This window comes from Conger conger, chromosome 17, assembly GCF_963514075.1.
Source record: "Conger conger chromosome 17, fConCon1.1, whole genome shotgun sequence".
Classification (NCBI taxonomy): Eukaryota; Metazoa; Chordata; class Actinopteri; order Anguilliformes; family Congridae; genus Conger; species Conger conger.
Genome location: NC_083776.1, coordinates 36,298,481 through 36,326,119, shown reverse-complemented (window position 1 = coordinate 36,326,119; position 27,639 = coordinate 36,298,481). Strand labels below are relative to the sequence as shown.

The window sequence follows — 27,639 nt, the reverse complement described above, 5'->3', positions numbered from 1 at the left end:
ACGGTTCACCTTTCAGCACAACAATGACCCGGCGCATAGAGCCAAGACAACGCTGGAGTTCAGGACGAGTCTCTGACTGTCCTTGAGTGGCCCAGCCAAAGCCCAGACTGAACCCCACAGAACATCTGAGCAGAGACCTAGAGATGGTTCACAGACACTTCCCATCCAATCAGAAGGAGCTCTGCCAGGAAGAATGGAATCCACTGCCCAAACCCAGGTGGACAAAGCTTGTAGAGACTTACCCAAGAAGACTGATTTTACTTGTGAGGTCTGGTTCTGATTTGCACTTTGTATTGTACATCACTCTGGATAAGAGCATCTGCTAAATGACTATAATGTAATGTAATGTCATGTAATTGCTGCCAAAGTACTGAATTAAAGGTCTGAATACATATATAAATTAGAAAGTACATACAAGGAGTGGGGAGACAGAGACATGAAATGAAACACAGGTGGAACAAATGAATGAGGGAATGAAATTGAAAACAGACTATGGTGGTCACAGAGGGAAACAAGGGGCGAAAACGCTAGGGACTTAGAAAAGCAGGAGACAGAAAACACAGAAGCTGAAAAATCCAGCCATGTTGTTCAGGCTGTTGTGATGTTCATGCTTTTTATTTTCTCAGTTTTCTTTTCTAAAAAAGTGTGAAAAAGTAATGTCACAAGTATCCCAAAATAAAAAGTTCATAAAATGACCAGTGAAAGTCACCTAGCTCACAACCTAATTTCACATTACGCCTATGGCGGAAGCATGAAAAGCAGGTTGACATTTCAGAAATGGCTCTCACAATCAGACACCTGCGTGCTATCTCACCATCTTTCCTTATTTCTGCACTCTTGATCATTATCTGGAAAAAACACTTTCGATTGTCAGTCACGTGAAATGTAACGTGCACTACGTATGCTGAGAGAGAAAAGACACTGTGTGCATTTCCATCTGATGATTAAACTGAAATAGACAAGCACATCTTTACTTAAAAAAATAAGTGTGACTCAAGGCCTTCATTAGACAGAATTGCGCAGATATCTATCATTACTGATTTAAAAAAAACAACTAATACCCAGGTTCCAATAGTATGCAAAATGCCTCTGGTATGACAAATCAGGATGTGAATCTGCTAGTTTCATTTGCCGTGGAAGATGAGACAGATATCAGCCTCACAAGTAAAATCAGAAATGTGTTTACGCAGAAAGAGTGTCCCAGTCTCACTTAGTATTCTCAAATGAGTCTTATCTGTGGGCGAGAGAGATCCTTTCACCAGAAGAAGACTGTCACACCTTGCATGGGTTCTCCTCTCAGCTCAGTTATCTGACTCTTCAGCGGCACGGACAGACAGACACCAGACAGAGGCACCTCCTCGCAAAAGGAGATCAGGAGTAAGGAAGCAGGTAGGGATTTTAGCCTTTGCTATCAACTTAATAACAAATCTGCAGTCAAATGCGAAAAGCTAAACATTCTCTGCAAGGCAAACAAAAACCCTTGGCTACATTTAAAAACTGCTTTTTGGCTAAGAATGGCTATTTTCGCCTGTAAATCAAAACAATAGTTGTCATCTTAAGACTAGAGCTAGCTAATTTTAATGGTTTTAATATCAGATGTCATGACAGCTGATTGAGCTTTGGTTTTGAAAGTGGGTCATTATAAAAAACAATATTATGTTATTGGTAAAGTGAGATTTCTGAGATTAAAGTTCCCCTCACTTCCTGTGAAAAGTGAAATTGAATTATATTTCTTTGGTCATAAGTTTCTGATCTGTACTCCTCAGGGCTATAAGGAGGTTCAGTAGGGAAAATCATGCATGTGAAATATCCCTGCCACATGAAATAACATTCATCCAACATTCATCCAACATTCATCCAACATTCATCCATCGTTCATCCAGCATTCATCCTATGGAGGTGAGATACTATTGTATTAATGTGGCTACTGGGTATAAATTAGGACAGACCAAAGAGGCATTACAAAAACCCAACTGTGCTATACTGTATGTACTTATCCTCTCCTACTTCATAGAGCATGCAGTACAGTGCAAAAGTGTTAGGCCTCCTAGATTTTAAATCTAACTACAGGACAGTGTGAAACTGCAGGACAGTGTAGTGTAACATTGCAGGGCAGTGTGAAAGGCATCTGGTGGTCACAACTGGATGGATTTAATTTAGTTTTTAACTGTTCACTGCTCTTGTAAAGTTTTTCGACATTTAACACTGTTCATTTAATTATTTTTAAAAGTATCTTTGTCTTATGGAATTTTACAAAGCCTACTACTTTTGCACAGTCCTGTACACCCCTAGAGGAAGATATAATAGCTTATTAAAAGAGATAGTTTATTCATTTTTCAATGTTATATAGTCAGCACTGTCATGGCTTTTTGAGGATGTATTGTTCAACTGTAGCCACATCCTTCACTGATCATCTTCAAAATGACTGACAAAAGCTATTTTTGTTAAATGTTATTAAAATGTTTATAAAGGCTAATGTAGCAGGATGCATTAATGCATGTCACAGGAACAGCAATAATAAGAATAATAAGAATAATAAGAATAGAAGATTGGTCATAATAGATCGGCCATGCAGAAATATGATTCACTGAGTGAGATCAACACACATCAATCATCCAGAAATATGATTCACTCAGTGAGATCAACACACATCAATCATGCAGAAATATGATTCACCCAGTGAGATCAACACACATCAATCATGCAGAAATATGATTCACCCAGTGAGATCAACACACATCAATCATGCAGAAATATGATTCACTCAGTGAGATCAACACACATCAATCTTGCAGAAATATGATTCACCCAATGAGATCAACACACATCAATCATGCTGAAATATGATTCACTCACTGAGATCAACACACATCGATCTTGCAGAAATATGATTCACCCAGTGAGATCAACACACATCAATCTTGCAGAAATATGATTCACCCAATGAGATCAACACACATCAATCATGCTGAAATATGATTCACTCACTGAGATCAACACACATCGATCTTGCAGAAATATGATTCACTCAGTGAGATCAACACACATCGATCTTGCAGAAATCTGATTGACCAGTGAGATCAACACACATCAATCATGCAGAAATATGATTCACCAGTGAGATCAACACACATCGATCATGCAGAAATATGATTCACCCAGTGAGATCAACACACATCAATCTTGCAGAAATATGATTCACCCAATGAGATCAACACACATCAATCTTGCTGAAATATGATTCACTCAGTGAGATCAACACACATCAATCTTGCAGAAATCTGATTGACCAGTGAGATCAACACACATCGATCTTGCAGAAATATGATTCACCAGTGAGATCAACACACATCAATCATGCAGAAATATGATTCACCAGTGAGATCGACACACATCGATCATGAAGAAATGATTCACTCAGTGAGATCAACACACATCAATCATGCTGAAATATGATTCACTCAGTGAGATCAACACACATCGAACTTGCAGAAATATGATTCACCAGTGAGATCAACACACATCAATCATGCAGAAATATGATTCACCAGTGAGATCAACACACATCTATCATGCAGAAATATGATTGCAGTTGCAAATTCATGATGTAGTTCCAATTCCAATTCCCGACCTCCAAACAAAAAGCAAACAATGTGGCAAGTGTAAACCACTGTAACATTTACTGTGCTCCCGTCGAGTTATATAATATAATATAGGTCTAGCTAAATTAGTAGCTAGCTGTGGTCAGCTATATTTCCAAATGTTTTCACTTTATTTGTATTTTTAACATTCCCAAATAACTTTTGAGCAGCATAGGTAACTTTCAGAGATACTTTGCCCTAACCTGCTAATAATATTGGTGATGTTTTGGCATCCATTGACAGTGGGCTGCAGAATTATTGATAAATATGAACAAAAAATGCTGTACACTAAAAAAATAATCATTTTTGGAATAAGCTTTATTTTCCAACATGCGTAAAGTAGTGTGCATTATTAATGATTCAATGAGTCAATCAAAGTATTACATTTTTCAAATAAACAATATATTTCCCCAAAAAACAGGTTCCACAATTATTGGCACCCCTGGTGTAATACTTTGGCAAAGATGACAGCGATGAGCCTTTTCCTATAAAAAGATTACAGATTTTTTATGTCACATGCCATGTGACTCCTCTAGGAGGGAGATGCGACACTTCTGTAATTTCGTTTGTTGTTTGGCAACCACTACTGTGGAGGGCACAGCTGTAACTTGCGGATTGGAATGATGGAAGACACAGTCTGTATTTACCCCTTATATTGATCACAAATGGTGCTGAATTTCTTTAATTGATTTTGACAGTGTGATGGCGTGGGTGCATTTGTAGAACATTACAAAATGCCTTTCTATATTTGGTTAGCTCCATAATTAGGTACTTAATGCTGTGAAAATGCCTGTGTTTCCTCCCACAGTCCAAACATGCCGGCTCCAGGGTTCACTTTCAAAAGAGATATCAATAGGAATGTGAATAAAGGTTCAATAACATTCAATGTGAAGAAATTAAAACGATAATAAATGTGTCAGAACTGCTCCATGAGCACGGTGACATGAGCAATTACGTGATTCTCGCACTGGAGCGGAACAGGTGGCATGGTGGGAAGGATGCGCCTGCCGTCCGGTTCAGGGGTTCTGAAATACAGATGTGTGACGTACAGTGTGTGACGTACATACGCGGTGCTTAACCACTCACTGTCTCACCACAGGACCTTCACATTACCGCTATATCGATGGAGGGATTTAATGACAGGTTGGACCTGTTTGGCAATTACACATATGACAATGAGAGTGGAATAGTTGGAATGGCCTCCCCTTGCGTTCCCTGGACGCTGGGCTCCAGCAGTGTGGCCTTGGTGTGTGTCTACAGCGTGGTGTCCGTGTTCGGCGTGCTGGGCAACGCCCTGGTCATCTCCGTGGTTTACTGCATGAAAGGGAGACGGACCAGCACCGACGTGTACCTGGTGAACCTGGCGGCGGCCGACCTGCTGTTCTCCGCCACGCTGCCCTTCTGGTGCGTGTACGCCCACGTGGAGTGGGTCTTCGGCACCCCCCTGTGCAAGCTCCTCTCCGGCCTGCAGGAGGCCACCTTCTACAGCGGCGTGCTGCTCCTGTCCTGCATCAGCCTCGACCGCTACCTGGCCATCGTCAAAGCCACGCAGGTGGCCTCCAGGAAGCGACACCTGGTGACGGGGGTGTGCGGGGCGGTGTGGCTGGGGGCCGGGCTCCTCTCGCTGCCCGCGCTGGTCCAGCGGCAGGCCTTCCAGCCGGCCAACGCGGGGCGCACGGTGTGCCATGAGCACCTGAGCGCAGAGAGCACGGGCAGGTGGCGGGTGGGCGTGCGGGTGCTGAACCACGCCCTGGGGTTCTTCGCCCCGCTGGCCGTCATGCTGTTCTGCTACAGCCACACGGTTGCCAAGCTCCTCCAGGCCCGCAACCGGCAGAAGCACAAGGCCATGCGGGTCATCCTGGCGGTGGTGCTGGCCTTCGTGGGCTGCTGGCTGCCGCACAACGTCACCGTGCTGACGGACACGCTGATGCGTGGCGGGGCGGTGAGGGAGTCCTGCACCATGCGTGAGCGGGTGGACCTGGCCCTGCAGCTGACCGAGGCCCTGGCCTTCCTGCACTGCGCCATCAACCCCGTCCTCTACGCCTTCATCGGCCAGAAGTTCCGCAACCAGCTCCTCAGGAACCTCCATGCCTGCGGCCTCATCGGCCAGTCCGCCTACCGGAGGGGCACCATCAACAGCTCCAGCTCCCGCAAGACCTCTGTCACCATGTAGAGCAGGGCGGCGGTTTGTGTCTTTACCAGGCACACCCTCCATCCCTGACATGATGTACAATATGACATTTTGGCTGAATTTCTTTGACAAGATCAGGAGTGACAGCTGAAGGCTGTTCTTGTGTCCCGATATGGAACACTTCACTGGGGTGAACTGGCACTGGTAATCTGCTCAGCTAATTGGCTTTTTGAACAGGAGTAAATGGGGTAAAGAAGACATAGATTAACCCTAACCCCCTAAAAAATTAATTGGTGGAGATATAATGTGTGATATAATCAAAGCAATCATTAATAACCCCTTTTCAGCTTCCATGTGAAAGTGATCGTTAGAAATAACATTTTACATTTACAATTTAGTCATTTGGCAGACGCTTTTAATCCAAAGTGACTTACAAGTGCATAGGTTCTTCCACAAGTCAAAGCATCACATCCATAACTAGGAAAATACACATGGAATGCATGTCTGAGTGCAGTAGGAGAGTGCAACAATGTTAACTGAGACATTGTTAGTTCAAGTACGCAAGTATACATTTGTGGATAATGGTATACTTGCAGATTGCGTACTTGGAGAAACAAACTAATTGCTGTGTGTTCTAACTAGAATGCCAGGATGCATAATGAAACCGATATTATATTTGCTGCTTGGTTTGTGGAGCAGTCTAGGGCAGTCTTGAAAAGCAAAAGTGGCCATCTACGGGCCATTAGACACCCAGCGTGACTTGTGGTCGTGACTATTTGACCCCAATTCCCATAGTTCCCTGTGACATGAAGAGACTCAGCAGATGGTCGTCTTGACGAGGGCCTCCCCTATGAGACAGGGAGAGAGAAAAACATAACATTGAATGGTGGGCCTTCCACTAACATAACATTTGAATAAATAGAAATTAAATTAAACAATGAAAATAGTCCCATTGGTCATTGCTAGAGAAATTCCAGTGGGGAATTCTAGTGTGAATATGACTCAAATATGATGTTTGTTCATATGAACAAATCATAGATTGTCACTTTTGTTTTGTTGACTTGTCTAAAACTGGGAATTAGTTGCAGTTGGCAGAAGCTTTGACTGTTGCACAGTTAAATTTGAAATGAATTGTTCATGTCCATCACTTGAGTATTGCTAATGAGTGTTGCTTGTGTTATTTTTTATTTTGTTTATACATAATTTTAAAATCAGTTTTTTTAGCATTTCTCTCCAGAATTTCTCTCTCCATCTAGGAATTACATCACTGGTATAATTGGACAGTTGTCTTCTCAGCTGTTTCTCATAACTGAGATTATTGAATGGCTTTCTTAGTACAGGTATAAGATTGCTTTCAGTATCTAGTCTTTATTCTATGCTTTTGATTGCAACATTTGTCAACATGAGGTACAGAATTGTGCCAATGAAACTCAAGGAAGTCATTATGAGGCTAAAAACTAAGAAAGAAAAAATAGGCCAAACAATAGGCTTACCAAAGTAAACTATTTGGAACAGAAAGAGAGCATTGTTGTATGTTTGGGATTGTTGCCTTGCTGGGGAATGAAGCACCATCCAGTGGGTTTGGAGGCATTTGTTTGAACTTGATAAGATACCTCTGTAGACTTCAGAATTCTGCTATCAGCAGTTACATTATCAATGACGGCAAGTGAGCCAGCACCTGTGGCAGCCACATATGCCCAAACTATAACACCCCATCACCATGATTCACAGTGCTTTGGTCCTTGGGCAGTTTCTATAAGACCCCACATTCTTGCCATCAGTGTAATATTTGTTTTCTTCATCATGGTGACAATTCTGTAATCAAATGGTAAATGGTAAATGATATTTATCCAAAGAACTGTACAATTGATGCTTCTCATTCACTCATTCACTCATTCACAACAACGGCGACTGGCTGCCATCCAAGGCACCAACCAGCTTATCAGGAGCAATGTTAAGTGTCTTGCTCAGGGTCACTTCCACACACAGGGTGGGATTGAACCGGCAACCCACCGACTGCCAGACAGCTGCTCTTATCTCCTGAGCCAATGAGACGACTGCTCCTCCGTTGTGTGTCATCTGAGTGATCCTCCGTCCCAGGTGGAGTAGAGAGAGGGCTTAACTTTACCCCACCCCTTTCTACTTCTATTATCGTCAGCGTGTGTGTGACTGCCTAAACTGTGCATAGGGCTACCACAAGGCCTCGAAGTGACGTGATATGGAAATTAACAACAACAACAAAAACCAAACCGAAATTCGCTAATGAAATAATTAATTTTAATAAAGAAAAATGTATTTCGTTTTTTATGTTTTGATGACATTTCTGCTGTGTTGGACTATTTTGTCGCCACTGCGTTAAAATATTTCTCAAACGGTAGCACCCCCCTGCCGATGACCCAATGCCCCCCCACTAGATCTGCTCTGGCGCCGACTCGGCACGAGAGGGACATACAATTTCAAGTGCTAGAATGCAACAAAGATAATTTGGGCCGTGTAGATTAATCTGACTATCCATTATATCTATAAACCGTTTTTATACAACACCACGCAAAATCATTTAACTTATGGAGAAAGGAATCAGGGGGGACTATGTATAAACAGGGATGTAATTCATACACGTATCATTCTATATGGATGTAAATTAAAGTTGACATTCTACACTTCATATTCACAACCTCATCATATTCATTGTTTCATTTTAATACGTATTGACTGTACTGTATATCATTTCTATAAAACTGTTTCACGGATAGCTAGTTAGCAAAACTGTGTAAGATCAAAAGCTTTTGTTCGCCATGTCAGTAGTTAGGTAGGTAGGAAGATTAAGGAAGAGTAAAATGATTTATCTTGATGTACTTTGAGTTCTTTACTTAGGCCTTGCATTGTTCTTTACTTAGGCCTTGCAACCTCGCCTTGCTCTTGAAGAGAAAAGGCTGCCAAACGACACCCACTGGCACCCGGACGGCGTATATTACAGGGCCACAGCCCATTAGAGATTTACCTGTTTTAAACAAATTTCCATTTTAGCATCAATGCAAAGCAAGTACAAAATGTGACGTGCATGTAAATGTCATACAAAAGTAAGCATTTACATTTATTTCAGTTACATTTCTGCCTGTAGAAAAAAATAAAAAATAAAAATGAGATGGAAAAACACCTTCTGGTTTTGGTCTGATAAGAATAGGTTAGTAGTTCTGGGGGAAGTGGGTTTTTGCACTGTGCAAGCACACATTCATGTAGAGATCTCTAATGATAAAACACACTTTTGTGACAAATAAAGAACAGGTGCCGTTTGTGATAACTGCAAAAAGTCATTTCTCGCCCCAGAAACTGTCACATCAAACTGACACAATGTTCTGACTTTTTAGACATGCTTAATTAGCACAATGAATATTCACAAAAAGTTTGATTATGGGATTAGATACACATTCCCCATTAAAGTGTTCTGAATAATTTCTCACTGTGTCCCCTTTAATTAAATTTTTATCATTAACATGAGGTTTGTTGTTTGTGCTTTGCAGCCTTTTCTAACAACCTAAAATCAGACCTGTGGTGTTTCACTTGATTCACCTGATAAACGCACTAGAACAGAATCAGGTAAATAATGTAGATACGCTGCCACATTCTTTCTTTGCAGTCTTTGAATTATGCATTATTAACATAAAATCGGTAATAAGCTAACGACGTAACTAGCTAACAGTCCTATAGTCTACACTCAGCAGGTGTGATCACAGTCACGAACGGTAAAACATGTTTTCTGCACACACAAAGTATCATAAATATACATATTGCAACTCGGTCATTAATTTGTGGATACGATATTTCAGTAACAATCTAGCGAGCAGACTAAGCCACGAAGCCAATTGGACGACGGCAACGGCGAGGAAACACGTTTTCATCATTGATTATCTACTCGTCTTAGTGATGGCTTTACGTCCAAAAGAGTTAGGATATAACCAGTAGCTCGCTAGTTTCTGCTTTACCTTGGGATTTTTCAGCTGACTGGTGAGATTGAATGTGAGGAGTGATATTACGCATTAAAATTAGAATTAGAAGTGATCCTACAAACTTGTATATATTCAATTTTATAGCGTAAGATCTTGTCTACTTATATTGTAAAACCACCGTGCTCTTGTTGACAACCTTCAACGTTTTTATCTCTTGTGGGTTGTAATCTTTGGCAAGCACGACCTCTCTCTCTCTCTCTCTCTCTCTCTCTCTCTCTCTCTCTCTCTCTCTCTCTCTCTCTCAGAAATTAACCATAATGAATCTGTGTTATCGCTGTATTTATATGCTTGGTAGTTGACCTGAGATTTAAAAAACAATATTTTTGGCAGAAAAATACATTATGTTCTATGGGCAGCTTTTCCTTCAGGGGCTCATTTCACTCAGAAAATAGATTCCTTGGCGAACTGTCTGGGTTAGCAGTATTCTATATTGAGTTCAGTGCACTGATACCCTGATCAGCTGATTTGAAACCTGTAGGAACTACAACTTCCACATTCCCATAGGACAATTCCGCGACGTCCACCCCGCATGACGTCTCGCTTGGTTCAGCCAATCCCGTAATGGCGGGAGCAATAAACTTTCCCGTATAAGAGCAAGACACGTTCTTGGGATCTCTCTTCTGCTTCTTCTCTTCTCTTCACTCTTTTCTCCCACTTCGTCGACGCACCATTTTTGGCCATTCGCTTCAGCTCATCTGCTCCGAGACTCGGACAGAGGCTGAATGCTGCACAGCGCACTACCAGGCCTACGGACACACCCAGTTACCTCGCGGTAACTTATTGTCCTATAGCGAGTGTAAACTGGTGTACGCGGAACGCTACATCAGTTTACTCCTGCAAAGCTAACCAACGAACAACAGCAACAAACTTTTCCACCAGGAAAAAGGACCAGCGAACATCCTTCCAGCAACCGAGCGGACCAGACAACAACGCGCGGCTAAGACGGAACGCCCCAGCTTTGCGCACCTCTCCAGGACGCGCATTCACAACACCATCGCGGCTCCTATAAGGACAGCAAGTCTTTTGGATCCAGCAATGCGTATGGACTCAGTAAGACTAAACAAGCATTTGCAGGCATAGCCAGTGTTAGCTTAGTCTTAACTGTTATTTTGAATCTGTGTTTCTATATTTGCTTTGTCTTATCATTTGAATGTATTCTGTTAGCCGTGTATGTACGTGAATTGATTCGTCGTCTTTCGCGCATAGATAGAGTGAACTACACAAGTAGTCGCTCTTCTCACAGCTAACACTAGTACTCACTGACACTCCCAATTTACCTTTCCTTTGTCCAAGGGACACGCGCGCTCGCACGGGCACACACACACACCCTACTACTAACTTCCCCTACTAACTTCCCGTTAGTTTATCTGTTCTGTGTTTGTACGTTGTTTAATAAATATCTTTTATTAAACCCCGGTGTCCGTTTTAGAATCACGTAGACATGAGAGCCGAGTTAAAGCAGTCTTTCGAAGAACTTCCAACCTTCAGGTTATCGGTATGTTCAATCATTAATATTGGTTATTTTAATTATTAATTAAAATACTAAATTTGTGGTTGGATATTTCTGATAACAGTAATTTTATGAGACTGATTACTTTTTGCAGTTATACTGCTACATAACATTAATTGGTGCCCCGGTTTAGTAGAGAGTAAAATCCCTTTGTTATTTGGCGGCCCATACCCAGGACCCTACATAATTTGGAGCCCCGTGCGAGGACCCCTACTAACCAAAAGTACCAAAAATGTTCCTGACAAAACTGTGACTGTACCCTTTTTGTTCAGTGGCGTTGCTTAGTTGTTTATATAATCTTTAACTCAGTCATGAATTTTGTTATTGTTTTGTGTATAAATGTGTATTAATATCCAATTCAGTTGCAGAGATTGTAGTATGTGACAAAATAAAGTGTTTATTCCACATCCCTAGGCTATGTACAATAACAACATGAAAGAAATCAAGAAAAGTATTACTGCGAATGCTCTACACAAAATTAAACTAGGTGAAATATACTGTCAGTCATTCTTTCAATAACTGTCCCTTCAGAATGTTCTCATTCTTCAGCACCTGCAGGTATAACGTCCTCTCTTACATTATGGACGTTTCAAGACAAACATGTCTATAAGAGCCATGTCTTCACCCAATCCATGCATTGAAAACATAGTAGAGCGTATAATTGTACTCCGTATCGTTTATAGTCACGGCCCAAGAGTTGAGAACCTGCCGAGCCAGTCTGTGATTGTGAGCTTCTCATATCGTGACCTTATAGCCATGTTTTTTTCCAGTGTCTTGTGTTTATCTATAGTCTGTTTTTTATTATATTATTTGTGTTCTGGCACCTGGGCAAGGTGCCTATTGTAAAGGAGAACTTGATTGGTTAAAAATAAAATCATAATTAGAATTGAGCAGAATGTTGCTGTAACTGTTTGAAGAAAAATAAAGTGTGATGACTGGCTACATGACATTACATTACAGTCATTTAACAGATGCTCTCATCCAGAGTGACGTACAATAAAGTGCAAATCAGAACCAGGGACAAGTGCATAAGGGTAAGGTCACTGCATATTGCTAAGGTAAGTGCGTAAGAGTAAGATAAGGGTGTAAGGTTAAGGTAAGTGCATAATGGTAAGGGTAAGGTAAATGCATAATGGTAAGGTAAGTGCGTAAGGGTAAGGTAAGTGCGTAATGGTGAGGTAAGTGAGTAAGGGTAAGGTAAATGCGTAAGGTTAAGGTAAGTGCGTAATGGTAAGATAAATGCATAATGGAAAGGTAAGTGCGTAATGGTAAGGTAAGTACGTCAGCGTAAGGTAAATGCATAATGGTAAGGTAAGTGCATAATGGTAAGAGCAGAGCTCTGACCTCTGACCTGAGAGAGCTGTGTGTCTGTGAGGGGTGGGCTTGTGCAGGTAGGACAGGTACAGTTCCACACTGACAGACAAGACTACATTACTGGATTATGGCGTGACACTGAGTCCCAGAATATTGCTGATTTTATGTTGTATATTGTATCAGTCATCTGCTTGTGTATACACTCAGTGAGCACTAGCACGAGTATTAGGCATTTAATACTTATTTTTTAGACTTCTACTGTTGTATTCTATCCACTTAGAGTTGATGATACGTTGTGTGTTTTAATGTGTCCTGAAAACTGTGTCCCTTTTTCGAACTATTTTTTGTCAAAGCAATGAAAAACGTATTGACATTTGGTCAGCATAGAATGCTGTTTTCCCAACTATGTAAAGAGTTCTGAAAATGTAATCTTTGCATAAAAAAATGCTGTTTAGCAGTTGTAAAAAACTGTAATTCTAGACCACAGTGCCCAACCACACATCAAACCGTGCATAAACAGGATGAGCCACCAAGCCTCGCCCAATTAGTCGCTTTCTTTGTGTAATTAGGACACATTACACTTTCAGTTCAACTCTGTGTCAGAAACTGATGTGCATGCTAAGAGTAATAAAAACTCTATGTTGATCTAAGCACTTTTAATCAGTGGATCAGCTCTCACACAATGAACACTTTCATTTGCTGCTATGTGCTCTTTTGCCAATGACTCCTTTTAATGGGTGAACATGTGTTTTCCATTACCCCGGTTGATGAAGAGATTGTATGCAAAAGGATTTTGAATCCCTAAACTGTGCTCCAGGTCCGTTAAAAAGTGCAGCACACACACATTCCTGGCACATACTTTCATTTCAGCTATCCACCTGTAGAGGGCAGGCAAGGTCCAATTTCGGCTGAAATGTCTGCTAAAGGCATAGACTGTATAAAAAATAAAAAGGTAATTGAACTGGATTCCAAATTAATAACCTTTGGCTGGGGAAGTGTAAAAGGTGGGCCTTTTTGTAGAAAAACATTTTTGTTGATAACTCACTTTAGGAAAACATTGGGAAGATTTCTCCATGTATTCCTCTGACTGTTATCGCTCCCCAGATGATGTAGTTACAGTGCACTGTATGATCTGCTTTACAGCACATAGAGCTGGATCAACTGTGAAAAGAAGCAACAGAGAACTGAAAATACATTCACATCTGAAACGAACAATACACAAACAATATTTTTCAAATGAAATTAGTCATAATTTGATGTATGGCATATTGCTTTTATCGGTGCTGCACCGTCGCACACACCAGTGTAACTGAGGACACAGTACACACCAGTGTAACAGTGAGGACACAGAACACACCAGTGAAACGGAGGACACAGAACACACCAGTGTAACAGTGAGGACACAGTACACACCAGTGTAACAGTGGGGACACAGAACACACCAGTGTAACAGAGAGGACACAGAACACACCAGTGTAACAGTGGGGACATAGAACTCACCAGTGTAACAGAGGAGACAGAACACACCAGTGTAACAGAGGAGACAGAACACACCAGTGTAACAGTGGGGACACAGAACCCACCAGTGTAACAGAGGAGACAGAACACACCAGTGTAACAGAGATGACACAGAACACACCGGTGTAACAGTGGGGACACAGAACACACCAGTGTAACAGAGGAGACAGAACACACCAGTGTAACAGTGGGGACACAGAACACACCAGTGTAACAGAGGAGACAGAACACACCAGTGTAACAGAGAGGACACAGAACACACCAGTGTAACAGAGGAGACAGAACACACCAGTGTAACAGAGATGACACAGAACACACCAGTGTAACAGTGGGGACATAGAACACACCAGTGTAACAGAGGAGACAGAACACACCAGTGTAACAGAGGAGACAGAACACACCAGTGTAACAGAGGAGACAGAACACACCGGTGTAACATAGGAGACAGAACACACCAGTGTAACAGAGGAGACAGAACACACCAGTGTAACAGAGATGACACAGAACACACCGGTGTAACAGTGGGGACACAGAACACACCAGTGTAACAGTGAGGACACAGAACACACCAGTGTAAGAGTGAGGACACAGAACACACCAGTGTAACAATGGGGACACAGAACACTCCAGTGTAACAGGAGACAGAACACACCGCTGTAACAGCGGTGTGTTCTGTGTACTCTGTGTACTCCCTCAGAACACACCAGTGTAACAGTGGGGACACAGAACACACCAGTGTAACAGAGAGGACACAGAACACACCAGTGTAACAGTGGGGACATAGAACTCACCAGTGTAACAGAGGAGACAGAACACACCAGTGTAACAGAGGAGACAGAACACACCAGTGTAACAGTGGGGACACAGAACCCACCAGTGTAACAGAGGAGACAGAACACACCAGTGTAACAGAGATGACACAGAACACACCGGTGTAACAGTGGGGACACAGAACACACCAGTGTAACAGAGGAGACAGAACACACCAGTGTAACAGTGGGGACACAGAACACACCAGTGTAACAGAGGAGACAGAACACACCAGTGTAACAAAGAGGACACAGAACACACCAGTGTAACAGTGGGGACACAGAACACACCAGTGTAACAGAGATGACACAGAACACACCAGTGTAACAGAGAGGACACAGAACACACCAGTGTAACAGAGGAGACAGAACACACCAGTGTAACAGAGATGACACAGAACACACCAGTGTAACAGTGGGGACATAGAACACACCAGTGTAACAGAGGAGACAGAACACACCAGTGTAACAGAGGAGACAGAACACACCAGTGTAACAGAGGAGACAGAACACACCGGTGTAACATAGGAGACAGAACACACCGGTGTAACAGAGATGACACAGAACACACCAGTGTAACAGAGAGGACACAGAACACACCAGTGTAACAGTGGGGACATAGAACTCACCAGTGTAACAGAGGAGACAGAACACACCAGTGTAACAGAGGAGACAGAACACACCAGTGTAACAGTGGGGACACAGAACCCACCAGTGTAACAGAGGAGACAGAACACACCAGTGTAACAGAGATGACACAGAACACACCGGTGTAACAGTGGGGACACAGAACACACCAGTGTAACAGAGGAGACAGAACACACCAGTGTAACAGTGGGGACACAGAACACACCAGTGTAACAGAGGAGACAGAACACACCAGTGTAACAGAGAGGACACAGAACACACCAGTGTAACAGTGGGGACACAGAACACACCAGTGTAACAGAGATGACACAGAACACACCAGTGTAACAGAGAGGACACAGAACACACCAGTGTAACAGAGGAGACAGAACACACCAGTGTAACAGAGATGACACAGAACACACCAGTGTAACAGTGGGGACATAGAACACACCAGTGTAACAGAGGAGACAGAACACACCAGTGTAACAGAGGAGACAGAACACACCAGTGTAACAGAGGAGACAGAACACACCGGTGTAACATAGGAGACAGAACACACCGGTGTAACAGAGATGACACAGAACACACCAGTGTAACAGAGAGGACACAGAACACACCGGTCTAACAGAGAGGACACAGAACACACCGGTGTAACAGTGAGGACACAACACACCGGTGTAACAGTGGGGACACAGAACACACCAGTGTAAGAGTGAGGACACAGAACACACCAGTGTAAGAGTGAGGACACAGAACACACCAGTGTAACAGTGGGGACACAGAACCTGCTCTCTACCCCTGGGGCCTGGAAATTCCAGGGTTTTTGGTTCCAGTCCTGGGGTTTTGGGTTTGGGTCCTGTGGTATTGGGCTCCAGTCCTGGGGTTTTGAATCCCTGGGGAGATAGCAGGGCTGTCACTGGTGCCAATGCTGAAAGTAAAGCACCCTGTTTTCTAGGCGTCTGTCTGTCGGATGCAGCCATGGTAACGAGAGGCCATGTGCACATCTTATGAAGATGAATTGCCCCCTCCAGGCCTCAGACTGGTGGGTGTGTGCACGTACTCCAGGGGTGGGTCATTGAGGGGAGAGGAAGTTGGGAGGATGGTGATTGATGGGAGATGCACTGTACAATTGCGCTTTCAAGCACTTTAGACAGGACAGGAGGTCTTCCAGACAGGAGGTCTTCTTGTTTGCCTTTTGGCACTTACTAATCTAAAGATAAGAGCTACTTTTTGTACCCAGGCCACTGCATTAAAACCTTTCAAACCGACAGCTCCTCCCCCACGTCACAGTGGCTCTTCCCCCATCACAAAGTGCCCGCTCCCTCAGGTAACAGAGCTCCTCCCCCAGACCACAGGGCTCCTCCTCCAGGTCACAGTGACCCCGCCCCCAAACCACAGAGCTCCTCCCCCCGGCCACAGTGGCCACGCCCCCAGACCACAGGGCTCCTCCCCCATGTCACAGTGGCCCCTCCCCTGGTCACAAAGCTCCTCCCCCAGGTCACAGGGATGTTCTATGATCCATGCTTATTCGGTTTTCACAACCCACCTCCCTGCGTCAACCCACCTCCCTGTCAACCTACCTCTCTGTGTCAACCCACCTCCCTGTGTCAACCCACCTCCCTGTCAACCGACCGTCCTGCGACCTGGCTGGGATTTCTATGTGGCAGAAAGTAAGGTTTTCTCTCCAGGTTTAGAATGCCCAATCATATTCAACACCATCAGCACTCACGGATCAAACCTCCGCTTTCGCTCAGGGAGAGGGTCCTCCACAGCTTCCCCTTGGTTCAGTTACACTCGCACAGACACGAGGCAGAGGAAGACCCTTTGTGCACTTGCAGGTCCCAGACCAGCAGGGGTCACGTGTGCTGAGACCAGGGGACCAGGGATTGACATTCCCCCAGAAGCTTGCAAACTCCAGTGGTTACTGGAGGTATTGCAGTTCATTAAGCCTCTGGTGTCAAAAACGTCATTTCCCCATTTAAGTCCATTCAGAACCACAACCTTACCCTGGCAAACTTATCTGATTCTGGACAGTACTTTCAAATTCAAAAATTTCTCCACACTGAACTAATTAGCCTACTCTCCAGGGACAGTGATCCCAGCCTACTGAAGTTCTCCGATCCCTGGGCGACAATTACGCATCATCCTGAGTCTGTCAACTGCGGTCAGCCCTGGCTCGGCTAGGGTTCAATACTGTTAGGCTCATCCAGCACCAGACTCATATCTTTAAAAAATATATTCTGTATTGTATTCTGTATTCTTGTATTCTATTGTATATGTCGTTAGCGTTTCTGTGATTTTGTTACCTCCACACACACACTGTAGTCACCCAGTCATTAATTCACTCCATTCATTCATTTCACCTGTGTTTCAGTTCCTGGTAGCTAATCAGTTCTCATGTACTTTTGGTACATGTTATCAGGCTGGGCCCATTGGAGGCCCATGGGATTCACCTCCCAAACCCTTCTGATGTCAGTGCATGATGCTGCCCTGTCTCCAGGCCCTCTAGTAAGTGCTGAGAAGCTATACTGTGTGAAAACCGTGACCTGTTTTCCTGTCACACCCAATTCTCTTTAACTGTCCGATTCCAACACCAGCATAACCTCTGACCCCCTGCTGACCTCTGACCTGCATGCCAGTAGGTCTTGGAGAAACGAGTGTAGGAGAAACCTACTCTTCTTGTTGTTGTGCAATCTGAACCCAGTCATTTTCAGGTATGGAAGTCGACATTAGGCTGGTCTGTTTGACCTTTTAAGCTGTTTAGGGTCACTATCCAAAGAATGGCGGAGGGATACGTTTCCTGGGAGAGACCATTGCCCTCAATCTGTGACACTCTCCTCTAGAAATGAGGACATGGAAGAGACATATTTCAGCTGCTCTTAAGCAAACCAAGCCAAGTCACCCTAATGTTTTTCACATTTACGCATCCATGTCCCAAATATTTGTTGAGACGGAGGTTGTGCGATCCTCTTTTTCAGCTTGGCTTGCTTTGCTCAGTCATAATAAAGCAAGATGTTTTCTGATTAATGATTAAGGGGAGTTTGGTGTTCTGTTTAGTCATGATTGAGGGAGATGTTTTCTTCAGGCACGTGTTCAGAGCGGCATCTAACGTGCAACAATCAGAAAACAAGCGCTCTCCTTGTTTGAACTGGTTATTCTATCTTTGTATTTTTGTGAGCTGTTGGCACGCTGTATCACGCACTTGTATTCTTCGCTCTGATTCCACCATGCCTTGCTGTGTTTGGCTGGGCTTCAAACAGCATCTAAACAGAAGGTCATATTGTGATATTGTTCATTATCTGGGTTTCAGTAGAAAACATTCCAGCTCCACAGAATCGTGCTTTTAAATCTCCTGCATAGACAGTCTAGCCTCTCTTTGTACAGCAGGTTGTAAAGTCTTTGGAAGGGGAACTCCCAACTAAACATCATCATTTAATTACTCTAAAAGATTTCAAGCTAGTTTAACTCGTTCAACTTAAAAGTTAAGTTTCAACTTAAGTTTCCTTGCTGCCTTAAATTATGAGTGAACTTCACTCGAAAATAATCTATGTTTCAACTATTAAAATCTATTTGATGTGATGAAAAATGTTTCAATGTTTCAGGGCCGGTTTCATGGACACACACACAGAATCTCCATTCAAAATTGAACTTTAGTCCGGGATTGGAGTCGATCTGCTTCTGAAAAACTCTGGCCCCCAATGTTGTGTTAAAGTTAATTAGATGAATGTTCATTTGTTGTTTCAACTTTATTTTTGCAAATAATGATTTTACATATAAAGATATTTCTGATTTTTCATAAGACAACTGGGTTTTAACCATTGGTATACCGTACACAATCCGTGGTGTCTGCTGGTATTTCAGGACTGGTGATGATGCTGCTGATTGGCTATAGAATCCACACACCTTATTCTGAAGGATTTAATTGGCTGTGGATTTGCTATAGAATCCACACACCTTGTTCTGAAGATTTTAATTGGCTGCTAATTGAAAGGAAACCACAACTCTCTGCAGACACTGCAGCCCTCCAGGACTGGAGTTTGGCACCCCTAATTTAAAGATAAATTGAACCCTAATTTGATGTTATTGTATTTGCGAGCGATGCCATAATGCCACTTGAGCGGGTTCCCCAGGGTGGGATATCTAGAAGAGTGATATGCTATTAATGTGCTCATTATTCGACATAACATTGGAGACAGATCCACTTACACCAGAAAATGATTTAGGGGGTTATCTTTCCTTTTAAGCAGTGTAGAAATCTACATTTCTGTGAAATAAATGGAATATTTAAGTGTAGGATTATTATTTGAAAATAATGTTTAGTTTTTTCGTCTGCAGATGTCCAGTGTAAGCAGTATGGGGATGCTTTACAGTCCAGAACACGCAAACTGGGACACCTTATGATCCTATGAACCTGGAAAGATTAATCAGAAATCTAAGATTGTGAATCGGAATAATATGAACTGAAATACAGAATGCTTAAAAGCTTTTAAGTTGAAAGCTGTGAGCAAAAATGCATGTGTGTTACTGTGTAGGTGTGTGACTGTGTAGGTGTGTACGTGTATGTAAGTATAAGTCTGTAAGTGTGTAAGTGTGAGCATGTGTTTAGGTGTGTAAGTGTATTGTTGTGTAAGCATGTGTTTAGGTGTGTATTGCTGGCTGTAGCTCAAGATGCTGTGCACGCTCATTGTGCACACTCATTGTGCACGCTCATCTGTGCACTCTCATTGCACACTCATAAACCGCTGTCTCAGCACATCCAGTCCACAGCGCCGGTTTAAATACATGCAATTATCACATCAGCAGCCCAAATGAATGCTGTTGACTTCTGAAGGAAGGAAAGTGTTAGCTTGCCTCAGGACGATTATAATTTTACAAGTGTTGTCTTGCGTACACTGTTTACAATGGTAGTGTCGCAGTGGCTTATAAAGACACCTGCCGCATAACAGCAAGCTGAATGAACCAAAATAAGTGTTAAAAAAAAAAAATATCAAGGTGCAACCAGCAGATGTAAGTATGTAAAAGCGAATTCAATGAATTTAGGGTGCAGTAAAATGTGAATCCAATGCACAGGTTGGGAAGCCATAATTTTGCAAGTTATTCCCAATCTGGGAATGTTCCTGTTTATGACTGTATCGGATAGCTCGCCGGGGGAAAGCTGGAATGTTCCGCAGACGTTCCCATTGGAGCAGTTCCGCAGACGTTCCCGTCGGAGCGGTGTGGGGTTTCCACGGTTCTGGCCGGTCCTGGGGGTTCCGGTTGCGGCCACACTGGCCCTTTTGTGTCCCCACTGACTCTCAGGAGCGCCGGGCCGGGGCCTGTCGCCAGGATCCGAAAGGCATTTCCTGCCCACTCCATCTGGTCTCGGATTACACCGAGGGTCCGGGGTTACTCAGACAACGGGTGGGGGTGGGGTAGGGCGTAGGTAAAGGGGGGGGGTTGGGCGGGGGCGGGTGAATTACTCAGGCAGGGTGGGGGTGGGGTGGGGCGTAGGTAAAGGGGGGGGGTTGGGCGGGGGCGGGTGAATTACTCAGGCAGGGTGGGGGTGGGGTGGGGCATAGGTAAAGGGGGGGGTTGGGGGGGCGGCTGTGAATTACTCAGGCAGGGTGGGGGTGGGGTGGGGCGTAGGTGGAGGGGGGGGGTTGGGCGGGGGCGGGTGAATTACTCAGGCAGGGTGGGGGTGGAGTGGGGCGTAGGTAAAGGGGGGGGGGTTGGGGGGGGGCGGCTGTGAATTACTCAGGCAGGGTGGGGGTGGGGTGGGGCGTAGGTAAAGGGGGGGTAGAGCCTGGCCATGTTCACTCACCCCTACCTTGATCTGCAGTCGACGTAAGGTTTAAAGAGGCGGACCCCATGACTCCCATCGGGGGGGGGGGGGGGGGGGGGTATACTACCAGAGTCCTGCTGCCCCATCCATACCTGCTGACTGGCAGACCCCAACACACCCCACACAACAAGCGCTTCTTCTCACTGTAAGCAATCTGCACATGAACACACCTACGTGTGCCAGTGTGTCTTGGGTTACAGCGCAAATTACACCAACACAGGGGATGTGTTTTATGGCAGACCGTGGTAATGGTAATGAATCAAAGACAAGCTCGTAATTAATCGGTATGAAGGGCTGGACATAGTCCACTTTTTCTTCTGCCGTTCTCCTGGTTCTCCTGGTTCTCCTGTTTCTCCTGTTTCTCCCAGATTCTCTGGTTCTCCTGTTTCTCCTGACTTCTCCCAGATTTTCTGGTTCTCCTGTTTCTCCTGACTTCTCCCAGATTCTCTGGTTCTCCTGTTTCTCCTGACTTCTCCCAGATTCTCTGGTTCTCCTGCGCGGTTCAGGAGGAAAGGACACACTGTCGTGTGAAAGGTGCAGTCAGGCTACTGTCTCTTATCACACTGCAGCCCCCAAATCAGCCCCCAAATCAGCCTCCACACACCCGTCAGGGAAACACACTCCATGTGCAGACTGCAGAGGCCAGGTTCACCTTCCGGCTCCCACACCCTGTGTCCCACAATAGAGCCCTGTTTGACTATTGACCACTGTGGTACTGGAACAATGCACTGTGGGGCCTGTCAATGCAGATTCTATACCAGACTGTGGGGCCTGTCAACAATGCAGATTCTATACCAGAATCTATACTATAAGGCCTGTCAACACACAGTGCCTTAATGAACCTCGCGAGGACAGGTTCACTAATAACCTGAATTATGAAGTGTTGTTTTGGTGTTGAGTCATTCATCTTATTCCAGTGTGCCTATTTCAGAGAACCCACTCTCCATGGGCTGCGTGTTCCTCACTGAAATGTTTACTGCAAAAACAAGTGCGTTAAGGTTAACTGAAATGCTTTGAGGGAGAAAGAAGCCTCTTGTAGATGTGTTTGCCACACGCAGTGCACCTTGTCTCAGCAACAATACAGCAAAATACTGTTACAATGCTATAAGGGGTCCAAAATCTAGAATCAAATGTGGAAGCTGCAGCAATAAGCTTTGATTATTAAAATGATTGGACATTCAAAATCCACACTTACAGGGGGAACATTTTTTTAAATAAGTTCCTTTGTTCTTCAAATGACTTCATTAAATACCGTGGAACGTACAGTGCAGTCCATAAGTATTTGGACAGTGACACAGCACGCTGGATTTCAAATGAGATAAATGCTATGAGGTAGCCTGCTTTACTGACCCTGACACTTACAGTATTTGACCCTCATGTTGAGAGATAACAGCAACAGACTTCAATGGCCAATTCCACACCAAGAATCAACTCGACACCTCCTATTGGCTTTCTCATGCTTGAGCTAATTGTGCAACTACAGCCAAATGTCCACGAAACAGCTGAGCAGCCAACTGTCAAAGGACATTTGGTCCCCTATGATTGGAGTGTTTGGATAGTGGTACAATCTCTGTTCTTTGGCTTGGTACTCCAGCACTTTGGATTTGAAATGAAGCAATGAATGTAGGTTCAAGTGCAGACTGTCACCTTTAATTTAAAGGCATCCATGTCAGGAGATTTGTGTAGGAATGACATCCTTTTTTACATTGTCTCTCCATTTTAGGGGACCAAACGTAATTGGATAGTTGGCTTCTCAACTGTTTCTGATTAGTCAGGTGTATTCAATAGCTTCTTTAGTGCAGGTATAAAGGTGAGTTTATAGTTGCACAATGTGTGAACGATGGATATTGCTACATTGTTACCAACATTCCATTGTCACTCCACTTTGGTTTTGAATATTGTCGCTCATAAAAGTATAAACAAATGATGAGAACGCATCTCTGAAGTGGAGTCTTTTGCGAGCTCAAGACATGGAAGCTAGTCGATGACAGTTCCCTAAATATAATTACAGGCTTTCTATAATGAGGATGTCATGACAAATGAGCCAGCGATGGGGTCAAAGTTCAAGAGAAGTTATCTCTCAGCAATGGGCACAACGATGATCGTCCAGTGCTGTCGAATAAACAACCATCAAATGTGATAATCACCACTGGTGGCAATTATACATGGCCTCACTATAAACTGGCATTAAGAAGGTTTCCATGTTTTGTTTTGTTTTTATTCTAGGCTTTTGATTACTATTGGATTCTGTTATTGGTGTTTGTCAACATGAGGACCAGAGTTGTAATAATTAAAGCCAAGGAAGCCATTATAAGGCTGAACAATAAGAAAAAGGCATAGTCTGAACCTAATGCTTACCAAAAGCGTTTGGAATATCATTAAGAAGAAAGAGAGCACTGGTGTATGTTTCAGTGAAGCATCGTCCAGTGAGTTTGAGTTTTGAGGCATTTGAGTGAACCTGAGCAGATAAGATCCATGGCTACCTCCTAAAGAGTGTTTCTGATCTGTTGGACAGTTGTTTTGGGGTTTATTACTTTTGTACCCCTAAAATGGGGTGACCATTTATAAAAAGGGATTAATTCCTACACAGATCACTTGATATGGATGTAAATGCCCTCAGATTAAAGGTAACAGTCTGCACCATAGCTGTATATGCATCGTTTCATTTAAATTCCTACGTGCTGCAGTACAGAGCCAAAGCTCTGTGACTGTCCAAATGCATTCAGTGCATTACACTTTTAATATATGGATATTCAGTGGAGTACATTATTGGCTTATTGTGTATAAACAGTATACAGTATCCAATGAACAGTTTCTAAATATAAAAATATTTATTATAAAGAGCAGTGAAGAGTTATAAACTAAATCATATCAACATTTGCTATTGCCACCCTTCTACATTGTCCTGTGGTTTTAAAAGGACATCTGCATAACTTCATCAGTCCTCTCAGGTACATTGTCCTGTGGTTTTAAAAGGACATCTGCATAACTTCATCAGTCCTCTCAGGCACATTGTCCTGTGGTTTTAAAAGGACATCTGCATAAATTCATCAGTCCTCTCAGGTACATTGTCCTGTGGTTTTAAAAGAACATCTGCTGGTGGATGGTTCCAAACATATTGGAGATCTTGCTACAGTTCTTCTGCAGACTTTGGCTCTCCAGATAATCCCAGACAGCCTCAATAAAGTTTTATCAGAAAAGTGGTCTATTACTTGATACATCACTTAATTTAACAAAATAAAAAAATAAAAATAAAAATAAACATCCAAAACCAATTAATGGGTGTCTATACAATACATCTGGCCTCTTAAGTTCACAAGCTGCATTACTGTAGGGACTGTAGATATTATACAATAAAGACATAATTCTCCTGAATATGTACCATGGGGATGACCGAATACCTCAGAATAACTACTTTTTCTTAAAATTTCTGGTTCCTGAAACATAATAAAAGATCATGATCAAAGCAAAGGCTTTGTTTAACTGAAGGCCTGAGCTAACAGCAGCCCATGCTAGTCAGAAGGGAAAGCTCTTTTTGCCTCATCGCCAAGGAGGAATTTACTTAATGGGCTGAGAATCAGGGAATATAATAATAAAATCAGGTCGCTATGCCAAAGCAGCCAGTGCTGATACAAATGAGCCTGGTCTCACCAATTCCACGACAGTTGAGCAAAGGGTCTGACCACTGAAATCAGCCCCTATGTTCTGAAATCTGAACATCCGTCCCGAGAGCTTGGAGCTAACAGTATGTTTGAATTCCCCAACCAAAACTGAGGCGGTCGAACGCATGCATACGAAACGTTTTTATGTCTCTATGCTCAATGAATATTGTCAATGTTACATCGTAACCTTAACCCTAATGCTAACCCTAACCCTAACCTCTGTTACTATCATTTTTTTCCGTTTGCCCATGGATTATCAATCAATCAATTTTTTTAAAGGGGTTTGCCACAAAAGAGCTTTACAGAGAACCGGCCCACAAGAGTATACCTCGGGCAACAGTGGCAAAGAAAAACTTGGATGACAGGAAGAAACCTTGAGCAGAACCTGACTCAGTGGAGGAACCCATCTGCCTCTGGTTGACGCCATCAATGGTTAAGAAGGTGAATCCAATCTGAATTAATTCAATCCAAGCAGAGATGACTCCAGTGACGTGGGGATGGGGATGGCAGGAACACCAATGGGTGGCACTGTCAGGCAATGGGACAGGCTTGGTGCTACAGCTGAATCAGCAGTGGCAAGAGGGGGGTGCACAGCTGGTTTTGGGCTGGAGCTCCGGGCCAGGAGGGGTGCTCAGAAAAAGTTGGGCTAGAGCTCTACGTAGATACCCAGATTGGGGAGAAGAGGAAATTAACATTGTTAGGGGGTTCAGATGGTTGTTGGTCAATCACAGCAGGAGAGAGAAAGGTGCCTGCATGAGATAAGGAGAACCCCGGCAGAATAAGGCTATAGCAGTATAGCTAAGGGAAACAGAGGCAGTGGCCAACACAGCCATGAGGGCAGGCTTGATACAGTCACCATCAGACCATGACTAGCTCAGCTTATCACATTACTACCAACAATGATCCACTGACAGCACTGACCGCAAAATACATTGTGTAAATACATATATTATTTAATATATCTGTTCATATTGTCACATCCGTGGCCTTTGGCTGTTGTGTTTTCCATGTATTCACTCCCTTTCCTTACTTTTTGTCACGTTTCAGGTCTGTCTTGCCATGTATTATGTTTATTCATTTTGTCTTAGTCACGTATTGTCTTATCATGTATTATGTTAGTCTAGGTTTGTCATGTTGTTTAGTTTATTTCTTGTTACGATTTATTTTCTCGTCATGTCTAGTTATGTTTCGTTACGATTATATTACCTTGTTATGTTGAGTGGTTATCGTCTTAGTTTCGTTTTGTGTTATGTTTTGATTTATGTTTATTGTTACGTAGACTGGTTACTGTTTAAACATACACTTTTACATGTCTTTCCGCAAATCTTTGGCGTTCCGCCTTTCTCTCTCTCTCTTTCTGTCATTCACACCCTAATTGTTTCTATTTGTCGATTTACTAAAACTACTAACGCTAGATCAGGATTGGGTAGAACTAACAAACTAATCATGTGTTCATGTTACCTTACGTTTCTCGTGCATGTCATTTACTAATTTACTAATGCTAGGGCAGGATAGGTTTATTATTAACGACTACTAATTACCTTGTTAAACTTGTCATCCATCGCACCTGTTTTCTATTTTCTTGCTGTGCTCTAACTAATTGTCTACACCTGTCTACACCTGCATTTATATCCCAGTCGCGGTACTGTTCTCCGTGAAATTGTCTGCCTCTTGTTTACAACGCAACTCTTGAGCATTATTTACTGTTTGATTCATGTTACAATCCAAGCCTGTTTTACCAACCATTGTTGATTGATTTCTGTTTCGTTGACCATCGTTTGTTTTTCGATCATGTCTTCGCCTATCGTTTTTGTACCTTTGCCTCGCTGATTGTTTCATGGTTTCGACTTCCGCTTCGCCCTCGACTACGACTCTGCCTGCCGTCCGCCTGTACTTCTGCCCCGCTGACGGCTCTCCTGCTACCGGACCTTCCTGCACGTCTACCGACTACGAGTTTGCCTCTTGCACCGTGCTTTTTGTTTGTTTATTGTTTGTTTGGCTGGATCTACGTGTATGGTCTTTGCTTGTTTTGACTACGCTCCTGGGATTCGTCCCGAATAAAGCCCTGACGGGACTTTATCTAACCATTGTTTCTGAGTAGTGTATTTTGGGTCCAACCCCTACGCACCCGTCTCACTTTTTTAACTTTGCATTTTGTGTCTTGTGTCCCTGTTCTCCTTCCGTAGTCTGTTGTCCACTGTTATGCCTGTTCATTATGTTCCCCTGTGTCTCTGCCCTCCACTCCTTATATGTATTTCCTTCCTGTCTCTTGCCATCTTTTTTACCTGTTGCTCGTTGTGTGCTTTCCAGTTTTATATTTAAGCCTGTCCCTTTCTGTTCGTGTTGCAAGTTCATCATATCCTGTATCTGCTCTTCTACCTGGTTCCTGTCCCCACTGTTCTAGCCTCCACTTCCCTGTACCTTTACCTGTTTGCCCTCTGTTTTGTTTCCTGGATTTACCTGTTATCGACTTCTGCCTGTTTTTGGACTGTGTTTTCTTGGACTTCCCGGTTTTTGAACACTGCCTGTTCTCTGCATTACACTATCTGTCTGCCCATTTAGCTGCCTGCTATATTAAAGTTGTTTTCACATTACC

At 43.3% G+C, this 27,639-nt stretch overlaps 1 protein-coding gene across 1 annotated transcript; it reads left to right on the top strand.

The window, feature by feature from the left end:
• Positions 1-1,258: 1,258 nt before the first annotated feature.
• Positions 1,259-8,823, top strand: LOC133116837 (C-X-C chemokine receptor type 1-like). The gene is made up of 3 exons (XM_061226829.1): positions 1,259-1,389; positions 1,767-1,899; positions 4,741-8,823. Exons 2-3 carry the CDS (start codon positions 1,894-1,896, stop codon positions 5,812-5,814), a joined length of 1,080 nt encoding a protein of 359 aa, XP_061082813.1. The 5' UTR covers positions 1,259-1,389; positions 1,767-1,893; the 3' UTR covers positions 5,815-8,823.
• The last annotated feature ends 18,816 nt before the right edge of the window (positions 8,824-27,639 follow it).